Source organism: Dioscorea cayenensis, chromosome 9, assembly GCF_009730915.1.
Source record: "Dioscorea cayenensis subsp. rotundata cultivar TDr96_F1 chromosome 9, TDr96_F1_v2_PseudoChromosome.rev07_lg8_w22 25.fasta, whole genome shotgun sequence".
NCBI lineage: Eukaryota > Viridiplantae > Streptophyta > Magnoliopsida > Dioscoreales > Dioscoreaceae > Dioscorea > Dioscorea cayenensis.
Window position 1 is genome coordinate 30,186,212 of NC_052479.1, and position 18,918 is coordinate 30,205,129.

The 18,918-nt window shown below is 35.0% G+C and overlaps 3 protein-coding genes across 4 annotated transcripts; 1 reads left to right on the forward strand and 2 right to left on the reverse strand.

Annotated features, from left to right (window-relative positions):
• The first annotated feature begins 678 nt into the window (after positions 1-678).
• Positions 679-4,520, forward strand: LOC120269006 (serine/arginine-rich splicing factor RSZ21A-like). Of its 2 annotated transcripts, XR_005539079.1 has the most exons (7): positions 679-747; positions 1,217-1,305; positions 1,862-1,950; positions 2,323-2,560; positions 3,138-3,257; positions 3,335-4,016; positions 4,081-4,520. XR_005539079.1 is itself a non-coding variant. In XM_039276290.1 (6 exons), exons 2-6 carry the CDS (start codon positions 1,217-1,219, stop codon positions 3,357-3,359), a joined length of 561 nt encoding a protein of 186 aa, XP_039132224.1. In that variant the 5' UTR covers positions 679-747; the 3' UTR covers positions 3,360-4,520. The 2 variants fall into 2 exon arrangements, 1 of the variants encoding a protein (XP_039132224.1); XM_039276290.1 differs by having other exon boundaries at positions 3,335-4,520.
• A 1,630-nt stretch (positions 4,521-6,150) lies between these two features.
• LOC120269412 (probable xyloglucan glycosyltransferase 5) lies at positions 6,151-9,244 on the reverse strand. The gene is made up of 5 exons (XM_039276748.1): positions 7,960-9,244; positions 7,579-7,887; positions 7,214-7,504; positions 7,019-7,132; positions 6,151-6,942 (listed from the first exon to the last, which is right to left on the reverse strand). The coding sequence occupies exons 1-5, from the start codon at positions 8,668-8,670 to the stop codon at positions 6,358-6,360; spliced, it is 2,010 nt and encodes a 669-aa protein (XP_039132682.1). The 5' UTR covers positions 8,671-9,244; the 3' UTR covers positions 6,151-6,357.
• A 2,162-nt stretch (positions 9,245-11,406) lies between these two features.
• LOC120268681 (ubiquitin carboxyl-terminal hydrolase 18-like) lies at positions 11,407-18,415 on the reverse strand. The gene is made up of 11 exons (XM_039275974.1): positions 18,252-18,415; positions 16,276-16,438; positions 16,101-16,183; positions 15,597-15,890; positions 15,348-15,471; positions 14,663-14,817; positions 13,687-13,771; positions 13,384-13,590; positions 13,238-13,299; positions 11,761-13,047; positions 11,407-11,664 (listed from the first exon to the last, which is right to left on the reverse strand). The coding sequence occupies exons 1-10, from the start codon at positions 18,413-18,415 to the stop codon at positions 12,282-12,284; spliced, it is 2,103 nt and encodes a 700-aa protein (XP_039131908.1). The 3' UTR covers positions 11,407-11,664; positions 11,761-12,281.
• Positions 18,416-18,918: the final 503 nt, after the last annotated feature.

Consider the following 18,918-nt stretch of genomic DNA (forward strand, 5'->3'; position numbering starts at 1 on the left):
CATACTTAAACTTTTAGAGAATTACCATGTTGGGCTGACTAACACGCGGGACAATAAAACTATTTCATAATAAATCTCTTGGCTATGTAACAAAATAAATAATACTTTACAATACTTCTTGACTCATTCTGAACTGAATAGTATTGATAAATTGTATTGCGGGAGCAAAATTTTGAACATTTAACCCTTTGCATATGGTTATCGCTAGGTTATATGTGATTTTTCAATTAAATAAGTTATTACTTTTTCATGAAAAAAATTTATTTTATAAAGAAATTTAGTGTATTAAATTATTTAATAACAAAACAACTCCCAAGAAAGCAACAAAAGTGGAGTGGCTGTAGTGGAAGTGAGATGTCATTCCTCAAGCATCCTCCAATATACTAAATTTTAAATTTATTTTTCATTGAAATCATTTTGTTGTATTAATGAAGATATTAGATATATATATATATATATATAAATATATTTCAAAATTATAAATATTTGGTAAAATGGTTAAATATGTAAGTTTCCTTTTTAAGATCTTATAAAAAACAAAATACATAATTTAAAGAATTGAAAATAGGGTTTTTTTTAGTAAAAATACGAGTAAAGTTATTGAATGAAATATTTAGAAAGTAAAAGGGTTTATTTGCAAACATGATATATATATATATCTCATTGATTCTCAAAGAGGGTCATCCAAGAAGTTATCGCTAGGGTTTCAAAAGAAGGGAGGGATTCTAGATCGGCTCCGCCGCCAAGGTGAGAAATCCTCTTCTTTTTCCCTATTAGATCGTTTGGGATTTCGATTTGTAGGGTTTGATTGTGGTTAGTTTTGATGATTCTGGAAGTCTTTGTTTGTTTAGAGATTTTTTTTTTTAATTGTTCAAGAATTAGATCACTCAGATCTCTTTGGTTTTTTGAATCGAAGGGGGGGTTTTGATCTGCTTGATTTCATGTGCAATAGATGCAGTTCTGTTTTTTGTTTGCAAGATTTGATTTTGATGTCTTTTTGGTAGAAAATTAGGGGAAATATAAGGGTAGGTGATTAGATCTGATATATATTTGTAGCTTTGTGGAGTTTTTGCTTCTGGACCTTTTCATCGGCTCTTTCTTGTTTTTTCTTTAATTTGATGATTTTCTTGTTCTCTTTGTATTGATTCAAGCTTGATTTGTGTTTCTTATTTTCTTTGTTTTTGTTTTGTTTTTTTAAACTGCTATTATTCTACAGATGTCTCGTGTTTACGTGGGCAATCTTGATCCGAGAGTTACTGAGCGAGAGCTGGAGGATGAGTTTCGTGTGTTTGGAGTTCTGAGAAGGTGATATCAAAATGCGACTTTGGTTGTTTGTTCTTAGGAGTTTGCTGTCTTGTTCTTTAGTAGTTGATTGTGGTATTCATACATGTGAAGTTGTGAAATATATATGTGTATGACTGAAAGTTTCTTGGTATTTTATTCGAATGAAGTTGTTCATATAAGTTTTCATTAACGGATTTTGATTAAGATGGGATTGGTGGAGTCCATGAAGAAGTTTGAGAAAGATGAATGGATGGTTTTCTTTTGGCTAAGTTGTTTGGTTGATTTGAAGTTCTGAATTCCCTTTTGCTGGTTGCTGACTTTAGCTGAAGTACTGAGCACTTTGTACATGAGATAATTTTAGGAACAATATCAACTCTAATATAGATTTGACATTTAAAAAGGGACTAAGGATAGTTCAATACCCGGGAATAAGCCTGTTGTTTAGATATTTGCTTATGGCTTTTGGTTGTTTGGAACACAAGGTAATGTTTGAATGCTATCAATAAAAAAAAAAAACTGTCATTTATGTTAAATATGCCCAGTTCTTGATTTTTTTTTTGTGATGTCTGTGATGCAGTGTATGGGTTGCAAGAAAGCCACCAGGCTATGCCTTTATTGATTTTGATGATCACCGGGATGCTCAAGATGCAATTCGTGAACTAGATGGTATGCAAGAAGTGTTTATTGTTTTTTCATTTATGTTGTGGCAAGACAATCTTAACTAAACTCACCGGCATTATATAAATGTTCACAGGAGTATGAGGGTAAAGGAAATGGTATATGTTGAACTTTCACTTTATTGAGTTTAGGCTGCCATATGTACAGAAGTGCATTTGGTTTCATTTACTATGTTGTGCCTTGATCATCAGAGCTCATTACTGAATGCATTCCTGGTCAAATATCTACTGAATTTACTGTTTTTCTTAGTACGACCATTTATCTTTTGGGAAAAGCTGATCACTATTCTTGGCATCCAAGTGGAGAATATTTATTTTGGCAATTTATATGGGATTTATTCTTTTGCTTTTGTTGGTATAGGTAAAAATGGATGGAGAGTTGAGCTTTCTCATAACTCCAGAGGTGGTGGTGGCCGTGGTGCCAGCCGGCCACGCGGCAGATCTGGTGGTGGTTCTGACATGAACTGTTATGAGTGTGGCGAACCTGGTCACTTTGCCCGTGAGTGCCGCTTGCGCATTGGACCTGGAGGATTAGGTAGCGGAAGAAGGCGGAGCCGTACTCCACCAAGATATCGCCGAAGTCCTAGCTATGGCCGAAGGTAAGTGTGGTCATGTTGTGTAATGTTGATGACATCATCATAAAATTAAATTGCATCTTCTACCCTTTTGTATCTCACATATGAACATAGTTAAGCTTACTCATTCCTTTTTTTTTTCTTGATTTTATCTTTAAAATGTGGCAGTTTCCTTTTGTCCTTTTTTTCTCTCTCTAGATAGTGAAAACCATTATTTACAGCTTTCCTGGATGCTGCTTCTAGATAGAGTCTGATGTAGGAAGTGGGTATTTCAAGGATTTAGTTCCATGCTGAAATATCATCAGAAATATATGTCATGAATTTTAGTAGTCTTTTAACGATCTTAATACAGATTATGGAGGACTTCATTTCATAAAATTTTCTGTGGACTTTCAAGTTGTGTGAACTTTTAAACATACCTTTTCAGTTGTATTCAGGATGATTGTTTCTGTTCTTTCAGAGTATCAGCTATATATCTAGTTCCATGTTATTTGCTAATTTTGAACATTCTGATTGATTCTTGGTTTCTTTCCTTCAAACTTATTCTGGAACTCATTAATTTTCGCACCGATCACTTCTGGTGCTCAACACTTTTGAGCAGGAGCTACAGTCCACGTGATCGTTCACCTAGGCGTCGCAGTGTGTCACCACCCCGCAAGCGCAGCTACAGCAGATCTCCAGTGTATAAGCGTGGCCGGGAGGAGTCACCATATGCCAATGGGTAAGCATGATTTATGACAATAATGGTGATAACACTTTTATTACATAAAGTGTCTAATGAACTATGATGGTCACCAGGGACAGGCGCCGCAGCCGAAGCTAAACAAATGAAGTTGTGACTAGAGCCTTCATCGGTCTTACTGTTAACTGTTTGCGTTTATCCGCTCGTTAGAACTATGTTTGTTAGAAATGCTTCTCGCCAGCACAACTTCTTGAATTTGGATAAGTTTCTTTAAACTCTATTTATACATGACTATCTTTTATTTGCCCAAATATATTTACTTAGTTTCGAGTTGAACTTAATGCTTTGTAGGTTTACAATGATGCTTGCACTAAGATTTATATCTTCTTTTGTTTTGAGGTGTGGTCCTCTGCTTTAACGGCTTGCTAGGCCACTACACATGGTTAAGTTTCTTCTTCGCACTCATTCTGCTGTCGTCTGTCAAAGTCTTCGGACAAATAGTCTTCCTCCTTTTGCCTCTAGCTTCTGTTTACTCTTCAGTTGTCGGCTTTGTTGCACGCCATCGCGTCCCATCGAGATGTTTTGAGGTGTGGTCCTCTGCTTTAACGGCTTGCTAGACTACTACACATTGGTTAAGTTCCTTCTTCGCACTCACCCTGCCATCAAAGTCTTCGGACAAATAGTTCTCCTCCTGCGTCTAGCTTCTATTTGCTCGTCAATTATCGGCTTTGTTGCACGTCATGGCTTCTCGTCGAGTTTTATTAGAAGGATCGCCTAGCTGCTTCCATCGTTAAGCAGGTAATCCTGAACTGTTGTTGTAATGCAATTAAGCATTTCGTATTCTTACGAGCAACAACTTCAGGATTGAAGCATCGGCTCGCTTGCTTCTTTGATACTGCACATGACCTTTTCTACCTTCTGATTCATATGGCAGCATCGTCCTAAAGCCGGAATTCCCTTCTCTGCTTGGCATCTCCAAAGATTATTATTTTTGCTGTGATTGATTAAAAAACAACCCATTCCCTGTCCGGTATTCGGTCTGCCTGCCGTCATCCATTTGCGAAGTTGTGCCTCTTCTTGTCCATATCAAAACTTCATTGCCTTTAAAATCTCTCGATTTTTTACTGTTTTCCCATTGCAGTTTAATGACCTTGTTTTATTGTTTTTCTGGTGTCAGTTAATATGTATTTTTTCAAGGGCAAGTATTTTTTCCGAATGGTGGTGGCAGTGGTGCTCTCAGTCCCTTTTCTTTTATGTATGTTTAAATTTATCAGACTTCCTAATTGCTGGTTTTGATTTTAATGTTTTCTGTGTTTTTATTAATCATTTAATATTTGGTATGAAATTGTTGTTATTGTGATTGCAACATGTTTATTCTTGTTTGGAAAATCCTACTTTTAACACAATTCTTTTCTCAGAATTCTCAAAATTGTTATCTTGTGAACTGTTTGTTTCCTTTGATGAAAAAAAAACAGGTGTGGTGCACATTCAATATAGGCATGTATATATATTATCCTGAAATACACCAATAGATTTCTTTGTTGGAAATTGTAAATTTGCTGCATTTTGTGTATATTAAAATTTTATTTAGATCCTTTTTAACCTGGATCTTTTCAGAGGTTTTGATTTGCCAAATGTATTTGGCTGTAAATGTATGCACACAAATTTCATTAGGCAAGTAAAAAATATAGCTTAGAAAATAATTAACAAGTTAACCAAGTTTATGTTAAATATTAATATTTGATTTTGGATTGTCTATTTCCATTAATGTTAAGTAAAGCAAATTTTAACTAATTTCATATAAAATCTTCTACACAAACAAATTCTGACAATAAATTTACCACGCCTTTTATTCCAAAAGGCATTTTAAAATTATCTTTAAAGCCTGTATGTTTTGGAAGTGACAAAATAGTGCCTATGGTTTTTATACTGGTTTTGGTTTTCTTAATAACTAATATGTTTAATATATATATATATATTATTATTATTATTATTATTATTTTCCTTTACATGCACTCCTTTACACGCGGTTAGAGTCACCGGGGTAGTTTTAGCTTAAAAAAAAAGGGTGAAAATATAATTTTATAAAAAAAAAATAATAAATTTTATAAAACATCATGGTCTTAATGAAATATAAACCGTTAGAAGAGGGTAGGAACTCTACTTTTTCAAACGTATGAATAGTCAAGTATAATTTTATGAAGTACTACTTCTAAGTACTTCCCTTTTATTTAAATGTTAAAGCATTGCCACTTTAATGGGAGCATGTGTTCCTAAGAACCTTAAGGTTTCCGTGTACTTTCATATATATATATATATATATATATTTCAATAAGTGTATATATAAATTATGATAAGTTATATACATAAGTTAATAATTTGGTATTTCTTATAGAAACAATTTTTTTTTCCATCAAAATAACTCAATAAACAATTGCCCAATGTTATCATATTCAAACCTGACTAAGTGATTTATTAATAACCAAATTTTTAATAGAACTCTTCACGGTGAGAGTTTGAATTTTGAGTGAGTGCATATTTCTGGGAGTGTGAGTAGTGATTATGTGTGTGTGGTTTCAGGGCCTATGTGTGTGCGGGTCTCACTCTTCATTGCTCCATCGAGGCTTGTGCACATCTCTGTATTTTTTAGTAGCTGGGTTGCTCATCTTGGCAAGAAAAAAAAAACTACGACATTGTTAATAAAAAATAAACATTTTTAAAAATTGTAATATGTTTGGGGGATTTTTGAAGTGCAGGCTATAACAATTTCATGTGAAGTTTTGAGAGCCACATCTGTGTCAATGTCCATCATATCTTTCAGATGAAGTAAATATATATGCTTTTCTGGTGGTGCCTACACAGCCTTGAATCTTGATAACACTACAAAATGTAATTTGTTGAAGAATTTCATGAATAATAATGAGCATTTTATAATCATCTTTTTCAATAACACTTCATAAAATAGTTTGAAATCAATCCATATTTATACAAAAGTATTGTCACATAAATTCCACTTTCAATCTCTCTCAACCTTCAAAACTGATAATAATTCAATTTGAAGATTCTGAGGAACAAGTATTCAATTTTCAATCCATAGATATCAACAACATTTGCATATCTTGTGTTTGGATTTCACATTTCAGTTCATTTGCTCTCCGATGAGGTCGAGCCCGACGAGAAGAAACGACACTCCTTGGAAAAGGAGGAAGTAGAAATGAATGCCTTGCGCCGATAACAGACTCCGGGCCGCGGCCGTGAGTAGAAGAAGCGCAAGTGCTAGTTCCTTTTTGTAGATTTTGTTCGCCTTTTTAACTGATTGAGTTATTACTTCTCGGTGTTCTTTCAACTTCTTCGAGTCATTTTCGGGTATTGCCAGTAAGTCGGATTCCGATGATCTACCCGCTTTCTTGGTTACAATCCATTCGTATGAACTTCCGAGCTTGAATAGACCGGAAACCATGGCATTGAACTTTGTCACTGACATTGTGTTTTCGAAGAGAAGGTAAGGCACAATGAAGGGGAAGGACTTCATCGCCGGAAGAATGTTGAGAAACGACATGAAGACCGGAATGTAACATATCACCCAAACGGGTAATTCGGCTTCGGGCACAAACATAGTCAACGGAAGTATAATGCAGAACAATGTGAATGAATAGAATGGAAGGATGAGCTTTCTCAACAGGAAGAATAAGAAGATCAAGTTCGCCTTCTTCCATATCGATATCTGCAACATAAGAGTTTACTGTTTCATTGAAAGCTAAACTTATGTTTGAACTTTGACAAAAGAGAAAAATGATCACCTTGGAAGTTATTATAGCCGGAAGACATAATCGGAAGAGGTGCATTGGTCCCGAATGCCATCGGTGTTGTTGCTTTCGATAAGCTTCATAGGATTCTGGGAGTTCACATAGTACCTGCAGGAAAAGAGTTCAAGGACAAGACGAACAAAATTGTTTCAAAAATGAGATCTTTCATGGATTAAAAGTTTCGATTACTTTAACGTCATTAAGGAAGATGAACTTCCAACCATTGAGATGTGCTCTGACTGCAATATCCATATCCTCGACGGTCGTTCTCTCGAGCCAGCCTCCGGATTCCTCCAATGCTTTGATTCTCCAAACACCGGCTGTGCCATTGAAACCGAAGAAGTTCAAGAATACACCATTTACCTGCTGCTCCACCTCAAAATGGAAGCAAAGGTTGATGTTTTGCAGACGAGTCAGTAAGTTCTCGTCCTTGTTTACAAACTCCCATCGAGCTTGTACTAATCCAAGTTCAGGATTTCCCTGCAAACACTCAGGGGACATTAGTCATCATAATCGATGATCCGGTACCAAGTTTCAGGCTATACTATATGCACCTTGAAGTGTGGGATTGTTTGCTTGAGAAAATCAGGATTTGGTTGGAAATCAGCATCGAAAATGGCAACAAATTCATAGTTTTTTATGTAATCACAGCTCATGGCTGAGTTGAGATTCCCTGCTTTATAGCCAGTTCTTGTCAATCGGTGCCGATAAACAATGTTGATGCCTTGCTGGCTCCACTTTGAAACCTCAGTTTCAATCAGAAATTTGATATCCTCGTCGTCTGAATCATCAAGAACCTGAATCAACAACCGATCCTTCGGCCAATCAATCTCACAAACGGCTGATATCGACTGCTCGTACACCTGAAACAAGATCAAAATCAGCTATGGAAATTCAGAGTAGAACTGAAACACAAGATAAGATGAGAGCTTCACCTCTCTCTCATTGCACATTGGAATTTGAACAAGAACCATAGGGAACTCACAATTCGATCCCTCCTCAACATCGACACATTTCAATGAATCACTATCAATAATCTCCGGCTTAATCTTTTTCAACTTGATCCAAAGACAACCGAAACACAAGACTAACCGATCCAAAGACTGGGCGGCAAACAGAACAACGCAGAAGCTCGACAACAACTGAATTGGATAAGCAATGTAGTGTGCTCTGAACAAAAGCCATGAAAGATAGAGAGAATGCAACCATCCTTTGATTTCAATACTTTGAGGTAAATGCAAATTAGGCCTTTGAAAATGCCAACCATTACTGTGAGCCATTATCTCGAACATAAGAACTGCAAAAGAAATCACCAAGAAAGCTCTGATGAACTTGAACAAAACTCTTCCTTTCTCTACATTATCACTCTCAACATGAATGATTCGGTGCCTGATAAGCATCCTTTTCTTGATAGCACTGAGAAGCCAAGCAAGGCAACCGACGGCACGGTGAGCTCTGAGGAGAAGAACCCAAGTGAATTGCTTGGCATTCTTACCCTTAGCTTTGCCTACACTGTGGAATTCCTCAGAATCAGGGCATTGGATTTCAAGCAAAGAGTAGTTAGGGTTCTCCATGGTGACCACCAATGGAGTTCCCTTCCTCTCTTCCTTAGCCCACCACTCTGAAAAATCCAATCTTGGAGCCATTTCTGCAGATTATGATGCTCTAAAACCCTAGATCCAGCATCAAAATCAAAACTTTCAAAGAAGACAACTCCTTTGGAAAGTAAGGGGGAGGGAGCAGGACATTGTGCAACTAGGGTTAGGGTTTTTATCCTAAAAATCCAAATTAATCCACATTGCTCCTACAAAGACAAGCATTTAAAGCCCTAAATCATTGTAAGCATTATTCAATGCTTTTCAACAGAATCAACACACAAATCCCCACCATTTTCATCCAATTTCTCAAAGATTTCCACCATCCATGGATGCAAAGATTGCAACTATTTATAGCACCTAATAAATCAACTGTAAAAATCAATGCTTTCTTAAACTGGGCATCAATCACAACAAGGTCAAAACTATATAATGTAAATATATATATATAATTATAAAAATTTGAGCTCCTAAATGATCAAATAGAAGTTCAGATTAAAGTAAAAAAAATTAAAAATAAAAATTAAAAATAGTGCAACAAGTGAAGGAGAACACTATGCATTGCAATTGCTACAAAAACAATTGAAAATAAAAATAAAAATAGAAAATTGAATTAAAATAGTTGAATAAGTGAAGAAACTTTACAGTTGCTCTGCCAAATGTTGCAGCTACTTTTCATGTACATATATATTTAAATATTATTATTTAAAATAACATTCTTCATTTGAATATTTTTATATTTTATAATCAAAATAAATGTGTAATTATCATTATGCCCTTTTACAAATTTGTATTGTTTATATGCCACCACAAAATACTTTTATTTGATCCAATTAATATAATTTGCTATTTTGCCAACTTTGTCTTATATTATTAGCACTGATTATGGTTTATTTATATTATATAAAAATATTATCTAATAAAAAAAATATGATTTTTCATGGGGCTATAATGAGTAATTATTTAATTTTAAAAAATGTTTAGAACTTTGAATTCAAATATTTATACATCTTCTTTGCTTTAAGCTTCTGTTGTTAATTTTTTTTTTCATGTCATTTAATTAAAAATATTTTAATTCTTAATTATGCATTATATTTGTAACATTGAGTTATTTAATATTTTGGGATCTTCACTTGCTTTGCTTAATTTTAAACTCTTCAATAATTTTTTAAATAAAAACAATAAATAAATTGATATAATGGAGGATATTTTTTTTTTATAAAATGTATAAAACATCATAATTCATTGAAACCATGGAGAATAATATTCATTATCAATGATACAAAAACCAAGAACTTGTAAGTTTAGATTATTAATAATTATAGTATATATATATATATATGTATAATATGCAAAATCTTTCTAGTTTCAGATTAAGGCACGTCAAACTTAAGAAAACTTCAAATTCATTTTAGTAAGTTTTTGATGCTCATTGGAATAATAAATAAAATATTATTTTTAGACTCCACCGACAAGCATGAGTGTGGCCGGCAGGTGTCAGGTATGAATGACGTAAGCTGGACCCAAGTCCAAGCGCCGAGAGTAGTGTCCGTTGCCACGTGTCAGTCTACTACCTGTTTCTTTAGCCAAAGCATGTTACCGGGCCCGATGCGAAAAGGCCCACTTAAAACTCACTCTTTCGTTTTATCTACTCATTTATTTATTCATTTATTTAATTCAATTGCTTTGAAGATAATAATAACAAGTTCCTTTTTACACACACACACATATATATTTGAAAATTTCAAAATTACAAGAATCTATAATTATTTTCAAATTCTATAAATATGTAAATAAATCTCTTTCTTAATAAGTGTATGTGTATTTATACACTTTATAGGAATATATTCAAAATGATTTATAGATAATAACCAATAAATTTTATTTCCAACAGAACAATTTCATCAAAGATTTTGAATTTATTCTTTGCTATAATAATTTTTTGTCACATCATCACAATATCATTGTCAACAATGATCTTCAATTTAGAGAAAAAAAAAAAAAAAATCAAAATATAGTAATCAAAATGTTCTAGGGTTTCTTCAAGCATCTTAACATGTTCCTTTGCCCCCCTATTAATGTCAAGAACATGGATTTTGAGTGTAACTCTTAAATCAATCCCTTTCTTATTGTTTTGCCAAAAAACAAACCCTAATTAACATTAGGCCAACACTCATTTATTACACCCACTAAAGATTTAGTAAACATGATATCTTTCACTTAATCCAAAATATAGATTCCTTATTGAATCAGATTGAATGAATGATAAGAAGAAGAATGTATGAACCTCATTTGAAACAATTTGGAGGAAAGCACATTGGCAACTCAGGATTACAAAGCACAGATTGTGATCCATAACTAACATGTCCCCTTACTTTTATGATGAATATTAATCAGAATTCTTTTTTCTAATTCATTTGGGGAAAATTCTTGGCTACATCAAGTGCAAAGCATTGAAGTTGTTAGATAAGTGGCATGTGACAGTGAATTATAAAATGAACACCTTCATATGTATTTTTATTGTTCTGGTTTTAGACAAGACTTTGGTTGTCCTATGGTGGCCCTGCAAGTGAGGATGGGAAATTAAGGCAACAGATAAGGGCAAGAGACAGGCACAGGGGGAGTTTAGTTGGAGATGTTTCAGTTGCTAATAAAATGAGAATGATAGTGATGGTATGTAGTAAGTGTTGTGGCAGATGGTCTGGTCTGGGTGTTGCTAGACATATCCATTGATGGTCATAGTGTTTGTGTGTTTGATTCCCATGCATGAAACATTGGCCTTCAATTGATTCATGCTATGAATTTGTCATAAATCTCCATTGACAAACAGTTAAAAACACTATCTAGAGTTTTGTTCCTATGGTTATGACATATGACAAGTTTATAGTGTATATACTCTTCTAAGAAAGTTAAAGCTTGATCTGTGAAAAAGAGTAGTTAGTCACCTGTGATGGTGGTAGATACAAATGGCAATGTAGCAATGAGGATCATCATGGCCTTTGGACAAGAAGTATTTTGCTTGTCTTTTTGTTTTTCTTGTGGAACCTGAAGGAAAAACAGAAAGAGTGAATTAAATGTTGAGAGTAAATGAAGGATGCCAGACTCAATCAATTGTAAAAAAAATTATGTGGGTTTTGTCACCTGGGTTGCAAAAACAGATGTGACCCCAATGTCTGGCAGAAAAATGTCCTGGCTTTACATTGATGTGCAAGTTGAGAAGTCATTGGACTATTATTGATTGCTTTGATAGGCATCAAACACAGTTACTGTTTTTCAGAACAGAAGCACAAGATGAATGTGTCTATTTTAACTCTTGAATCCAACCATCCATTCAGCAGACCAGTTGCTGGCAACATTGCATGGGTGACCACAGCAGGATTGAAATCTCATCATGAATCAAGGGAATTCTTCTACTGATCCAAAAGAACAGTACTAATGTGTGTCTGAGTATGTGTGTGTTTTCAATTTTGACAACAGTAAGCTAATTCTGCAGAACACCTGTAGTTTCAGTGAAAATCTTGTTCTTAATCAATTGCTTGGGATTCAGGAAACACCTAGCATGGAAGGACTAACAAATCAATAACCCATAAAGTGTGCCCCACCTCTCAGATATCGATGAGAAGCTAAAATCATAATGGCATTGATTTCTTTGCCGAACCAAGTCAGGTAGAAGAATGTCCACCGGAGCAATCACAGACACTGTTTATAATGGAAGTTCCAGAATTTTCTACTATAGTTTTTCCCTTGTCTCCAGAACACTTCCTTCTAGCAAGCTTGTCAAGGCAACCATCAGTATAGAGTAGTTCTGATTTCCTCTTGAAACCATTGGACAGCGAACCTTTTGGAGTGTCTTCATCTGCATATGCTGAACTTGAAGAACCAGAACCTAATTCTGCCAGCTCTGGCTTGAATAATAAATCATCTGGAAGTTGCTCAACTGGCACTAGTGTCTTGGCCATTTCAGTGTCAATTTCATTACTATAACATGAGCCTTCTGACATAGGTTTTTCCATGACAATGGTTGAACCATTAGACTCTTCAGTGCAACACTCTTCGTCTAGACTACAACATGGTTCTGGAAAATCCATGACTTGAACTTTAGAGTGTGTGGTTTTGGCTTGAGATTCCATGAGCCTGGAGGATGACAAATTTTCCTTATCTTCAGGATGTTCTGGTTTTGATGAGCTCGGTTTAAGATCATCAACAAGAGCAAATGGTATATGATTCTGCAGCAACTCTGTGCCATCCTTGATAAGAGCATTGTTAGCTATGTCAAGGGATGATTGTGAACTGATGACAGCCAGTGAACAAGACAAAAGATCAATATGATTGGTTACATTAGCAGCGCTAAAAGAGAAGTCATTTGGGTGCTTTTTGCTTAAGCCTTCTTCCATGGGCTTAATGAGAGGCCTCTGACGTACATTTTTCCTGAAGAGCGATGCATGCCAGATCATTAGTTTCAAGCAAGCTACTAATATATTTATGATATTTGTAAACCATGTGCATTGACAAGCAAACTCTTCAATAGTCAAAAGTTCATGAAATCTTTAAAAAAAGACCAGTAATTATGAAGTTCTAATTCCGCGCTTATTCAAAGTAAAAATGGAAAAACATATACCTGCTATATAAGAGCATGTAAGCTTTCTCAGCAAGTACTTGCTGCACATCCACTATCTCAACCTGTGACAAAATTTTATTTTTAGACTAACACTTAAAAGCATTTAAAAGTAGAGCTGGCACCAAAAATTTCGCAAGAGGTGTTACCATGGCGTCATCAATCTTGTACCAATGGCCACTATAGTCTTTTGTAAAACAAATGTAATGGCCACCAGCTGTAGAATTTCCAAGATGAACAACAACAGCATAAAGTGTATAAAGGTCAGTACCATCTCTTTCCCCACTCATAAATGGAGTAAGATCCAAGTCCTCAGGAAAAGTAACAGTATTGTTCAACTTTTTGAATGTACCAGCCTGGTGAAAAGGGGTAAGTATGAAGAACAGACATTTAGGGGGAAAATCATAATAAAGGGTAGACTGAAAATCAAGAGCTAAAACGATGGCCATTACCTGAAAACGTTGAAAAATAATTGTCAGAATATTTGGAGCTTGATGAACACTATATTGTATCGAAGCTTTAACATAATGATTGCATCTAAAACCATGGAAACAACTAGATTTCACTATCGTTTATGAGCTGAAAAGAAATAACACTTTAATAGAATTCTGTTGAAAAAATTGTAATACGGATAATCATGACCTGATAATTTTTTGAACTTTATGCGCAAAAGTGGAGCTACTGATATAAATATTCCAAGTCCTAACAAAGAATTACGATTGAACATCTACTGCTAAAAATCAACATCTACCAGAATTCTCTACATATATTACATACATTTCTGGTAGCCTTGACAAGTCATCCGACTTTAGTGTTATGGCATAGGCTAATGTATTTGCAAAGAAGTAATCTCAGAGAAAGGTAACACATTCAGCTCAAATGCACATTAGCTAATGCCTAGCACAGATGCAATATGAGAGATTATTACATACAGGGTTACGAATAAACCACCATATCCTGACTCAAATTAGGACCTATCCGACTTCTATTGAAGATTAAAAATAAGAAAGAGACAGATCAAGAAGAATTATCTCCTCATATATTAAAAGGGCTGAAAATTGTGGTCAGGTATAGTTTCATATTCTAACTTTGCGCAAACCTCAATTTTATCCATGTTGCAATCACAAATATTTGAACTACTGGGTTTCTCAGAACAGGCCATGGGCCATTAGCCATGGACACCCCACCAAATAAAAGCTGCAAATAAACCTCAAGTTCTAAGCCCATATAGCCTACACTGGAGGAGTTACTTCTAGTGAAATCAATCATAGCACTTGATTGAGACATATATTTCAATCAACAAGATTCATAAATCCTGTCCATTGAGCTAGAAGCAGGAAGTATAAATTATGGAACCATCAAAACCCTCTCCACATGCATGTTAATCTAATTGATTTTGCGAATGTTTTAAGATGGTTGGGAACATACCGAGCACATTTATACATATTTTCACCATCAAGCCACTCTATGCAGGTGAACTGATCTAGGCATTCCTCCAAAGACTCAACACCTTGAATTTGAACTTCTAAATCGAATATATTCGCATAGTTATTTGAAATTGTATTGCATTTTGTACATGTCACCTGAAAAACAAAGAACATGATCAAAGTTTCTGATCAAGACATAGGAATTAAATATTAGAGAAATATAAGAGAAAAGGAATCCGACAACATGGCCACCAACCACAAATGATAGCAAACAAAGATGAAGGAAAAGGCTACTAACAAAAGTGAGTTGCATGTTTCGCAGCTACTATCCTTTATGAACACATTCGATTGGAAAAGGTTCCACTGTTGTCAATAGGTGGCTTGTGCAAATAGATTTATCAAAGGGAAACTTCACAATCTAGAAAGTAACTTTAAAAGGAATTTCTACAAAAATGAAGGTTTACAACTGCCAACTACACAAACAAAAGAAGACCAGATACAAAGTCATCATTTTTAACCATAGAATCACGATTTAGATAACAATTAAATTATACATGGTTGATGATGACGATTGTGGAAAGCAATAATATATAATTTGAACCATCAGGAGGCACAATATGAAATAATTAAAAATAACAAATGATTGGCATGCTAACTAATACAAATTACTTGAGTAAAGATTCTGCCTGAGTTTGTAGATAACCACCAAATATGTGTTGGATAAGTGTAGTCCCTTGAGAGCTCAGATCCAAGGCCTTTTCACCTCCAAACTCATCAAGGCACACTGACTGCATTTCTTCAATCACAAATCTACAAGTATACAAGGTCAATTCATTGGAAAAGAAATTTATCTGCATACAGTTAGAAAATCAGAATGGAACAAAAATAAAGAGATATTAGTGTATTCAGAAACTGTCAACTACACCAGCAACTACCTCATAAATTCATGTGCATCCTCCTGGTTCCCATTGCCAAGGTAAGGCCTAATTTTGGATAGTTGAGATACAATCCAAGTTGGAGAGCAAGGGTGCAGGCTTTCCCTAGCTCTTTCAAAATGTGCTTGAAGGTCACATAAGAGGCACCAACAATCAAGTGTACCAACCCCCAGAAAGTGAGTTAGCACAGATTTATTCTTTTTTCTCTTGCATCTGCTACGGTGGTCTCCCTCCAAGTAGGAAGCAAGTGGTCGGGTACATCCCAAACATTGTAATACAACATTAACAAAGCAACTGCATAATAATTGAGGAATTACTCAAGCTTAGCCTTCAGAAACATGTGAATTTGACTGGAGGTTAGACCATTACATGATTAAAGCCAATCAGGAGTAAATTAATTCAGCTTAAGATCTTGAAAATATATTCTTACCTCTCAGGACAGTCAGAAAAGAATTAATAAGGCTTAACCATCTAAGAACTTGAGAAAGATTGCATCACTCAAACCTGTTTCCACAGTTCATAAGCCCACGGGGAGACAGTCCTGGCTTGTCCCAGAGCTTTTCAAATTCATCATAGCAGAAGAGGATCTACATTGGACATTGTAAACTAATGGGCTATTAATCAACTAACTAAAGTATACGGTTAGCTGAACCCAGGAGATTGTACCATCGTCTTTCACCTTTTGTGGGTCTTGCAGCACCTTACGAGTTCCATAGGCAGGTGCCGTGGTTATTGAACTAACAATTGGTAACACGCTAGAAGGCACACCATGTGATGGGCTTGTCTGCTCCCATTTTAGACTATGATGTGCTTCCTGATGCTTTAACTGGCATGCTTCTGAACTGTTAAAAAGGGCATATCATATTTTTGCCATAGTGTATTGATGACGAACATGCTAGGATACAAAAACAAATCTAATAATGAGAAATTAAGTTGCCAGCCAAATTATTTAGAGAAAAAAGGAAGGAGGAAGTATGTTGGGACACGTATAGAATGATTGTAGAATCTCCAATAAACGCATTTTTCTTTTTAATAAAGGTACATTTCCAACATCTGAAATTCCTGCATCACAGTTTCTCAAAATGGCAACTTTTTAAGCAGCCAATCAATTGGAGCTCCTTTCTATATCTTATTAAAAAGCATAAAATCAATTTTAAATTGTGAAAAGATCCAAAATTAGCAGTAACATGAGACTATACTACCCTGAATCTATTACCATTTTTAGGATTTCTGTTTCTGCTATCATGTGATTTCCCATTTCCAATTTCTCATTTAATTTCACTTATGGTCTTCTCTATCTGAATGCCCCTATTTCATTTCACCTTATTTCTTTGGATTTGAAAATTAGTATTACTTCTAATGCATATTGTAATAGTTTTGACTTTCAGGCCTGAAAACAGTTTTCTCAAAAAATATTATTTCAGAATTAAAAAAGTAATAATGAGAAAAGAGTTACATGTAGAGAAAAAGGAAAAAAACAAAAAACAATGGAAGTGATTGATTATATGAAACAAAGCACCCAAAAAAACAAAAAAAAACAAAAAAAAAGAAAGAAAGAAAGAAAGAAACAGAGAATAGGGGAAAACACATCCATCTAATGTAATTTCATGGTATAAGAAAATCAGTGAGAATGAATAAGAAAGTCATCATATTCTATAAATGCCAGTAAAACAGGAAATTACTTATCAACTGAAAGTGATTGATTAGAAAAATATGTTTATCAATTAATTATGCCAGTGGATTTCAAACAGTGGACTGAAGTCACTGGACAGAGAGAGAGCTGGGCTAATTGAACAATAAGCATAATCTCTTCCACCTATTGCTTACTCTTTCTCTTGTATACTGTTGATGTCACCTAAAGTTAAATAAAAAAAGAAAAGAAAAGAAAATGAAGGTGAAGCTTGCAAGAATCATTTCTCACAGATTCTAAACGGTCTGTCATGAGGCTTGGTACAAATTAACCCCATGTCTAGATGAAACTTTCAGCCATCAAGCTCTCCTTAACTCAGATAGATCATGATGCACACTGATTTAAACCATACTTTCAACATTGATATACAAGACCTCACTGTTTGAGACAATTTTCCTCTGAAAAAACTCAGAACGTTATGGCATTTGCATTAAGGCAAAACTTCAAGAAATGAGCAAAGCCCTCAAAAACAATCTAACATAATCCTCTTTCTAGAAAAAGCCTCAAATTTTTCCAGATAAAAGGCATCAACTGAAAGAATCCCAACACCAAACTCCATCCAATTGAACTATAAGAACTGATCTCCTTCATATATTCCAGATTCCATTACATTTTATACATTCTTTCCTTTCTTTTTTTTTTTTTCTCTAATTCATTTTTGTTTGCATTCATTCTAAAAGAATGTCATATTCAATCAAGAATTAAACAATTCTAACTCTAATGAATTAAATCCCTTCTCTAAAACCATCAAAAGAATCTATATACTCTTCTCTTTTCTTTGCTTCCTCGAATTCGTTTTTGTTTGCGTTCAATCAAGATTCCAAGACAACGATTCAAATATAATGAATAAATTCCCTGCTCTAAAAACTCCCTCATTAAAACAACCCATACAAAAAGAACGCACAATTTCACAAGAACCAAAAGAAATAAAAAAGAAAGGACAAGGCTGACCAACGAGACCATACCAACACCATACGTTCTCGCATTGAGAGCATTTCTTCCTCGCCGGAGCCCCGCACGCAGCGCATGGCTTGCTGCCGATGCGGCGGGCGATGAACACCGCCCCGCCGAGCAGCAACAACCCGCTGATCAAGAATCGAGGCACTTCCGATGAAGAGGAAGGCAGCATCTACAGATCTAGGGTTTCGTTTCTCTCCTTCGAATTTGAGATCGTTCTCTCTCTCTCTCTCTCTCTCTCTCTCTCTCTCTCTCTCGCGAGCTTTCCCGCGTTTTTCTTTCTCTTCTCTTCTCTCCAGAGGAGCGAGCACAGGGAGGGACCGGAGGGTTATATAGTTATTTCAAATACTTGGGATTTTGCTTTGAGATTTGGACTTTGGAAGAAGATGTGATCTCAGCCCTTGGTTCCGTGTCTTTTGTTTTTAAGTTTGTCTGGCTAGTTGGTGTGCTTACTCGCGGAACATTCTTCATTAACGTCTCCCTGGATAATTGATTAAGAAAAAGAATATTAAGAATGTTATTTCACAAATTATGCTATTATTATTATTATTTATTTATTTTTGCCTTTTTTTTTCAATGAATGAATTCTACATGGTGAGAATATTATTAAGAATGTTACGAGAATGGTGAATGGGCAGAGTCATAGTTGAATCCCTGAGTCATATTACTGTTTGT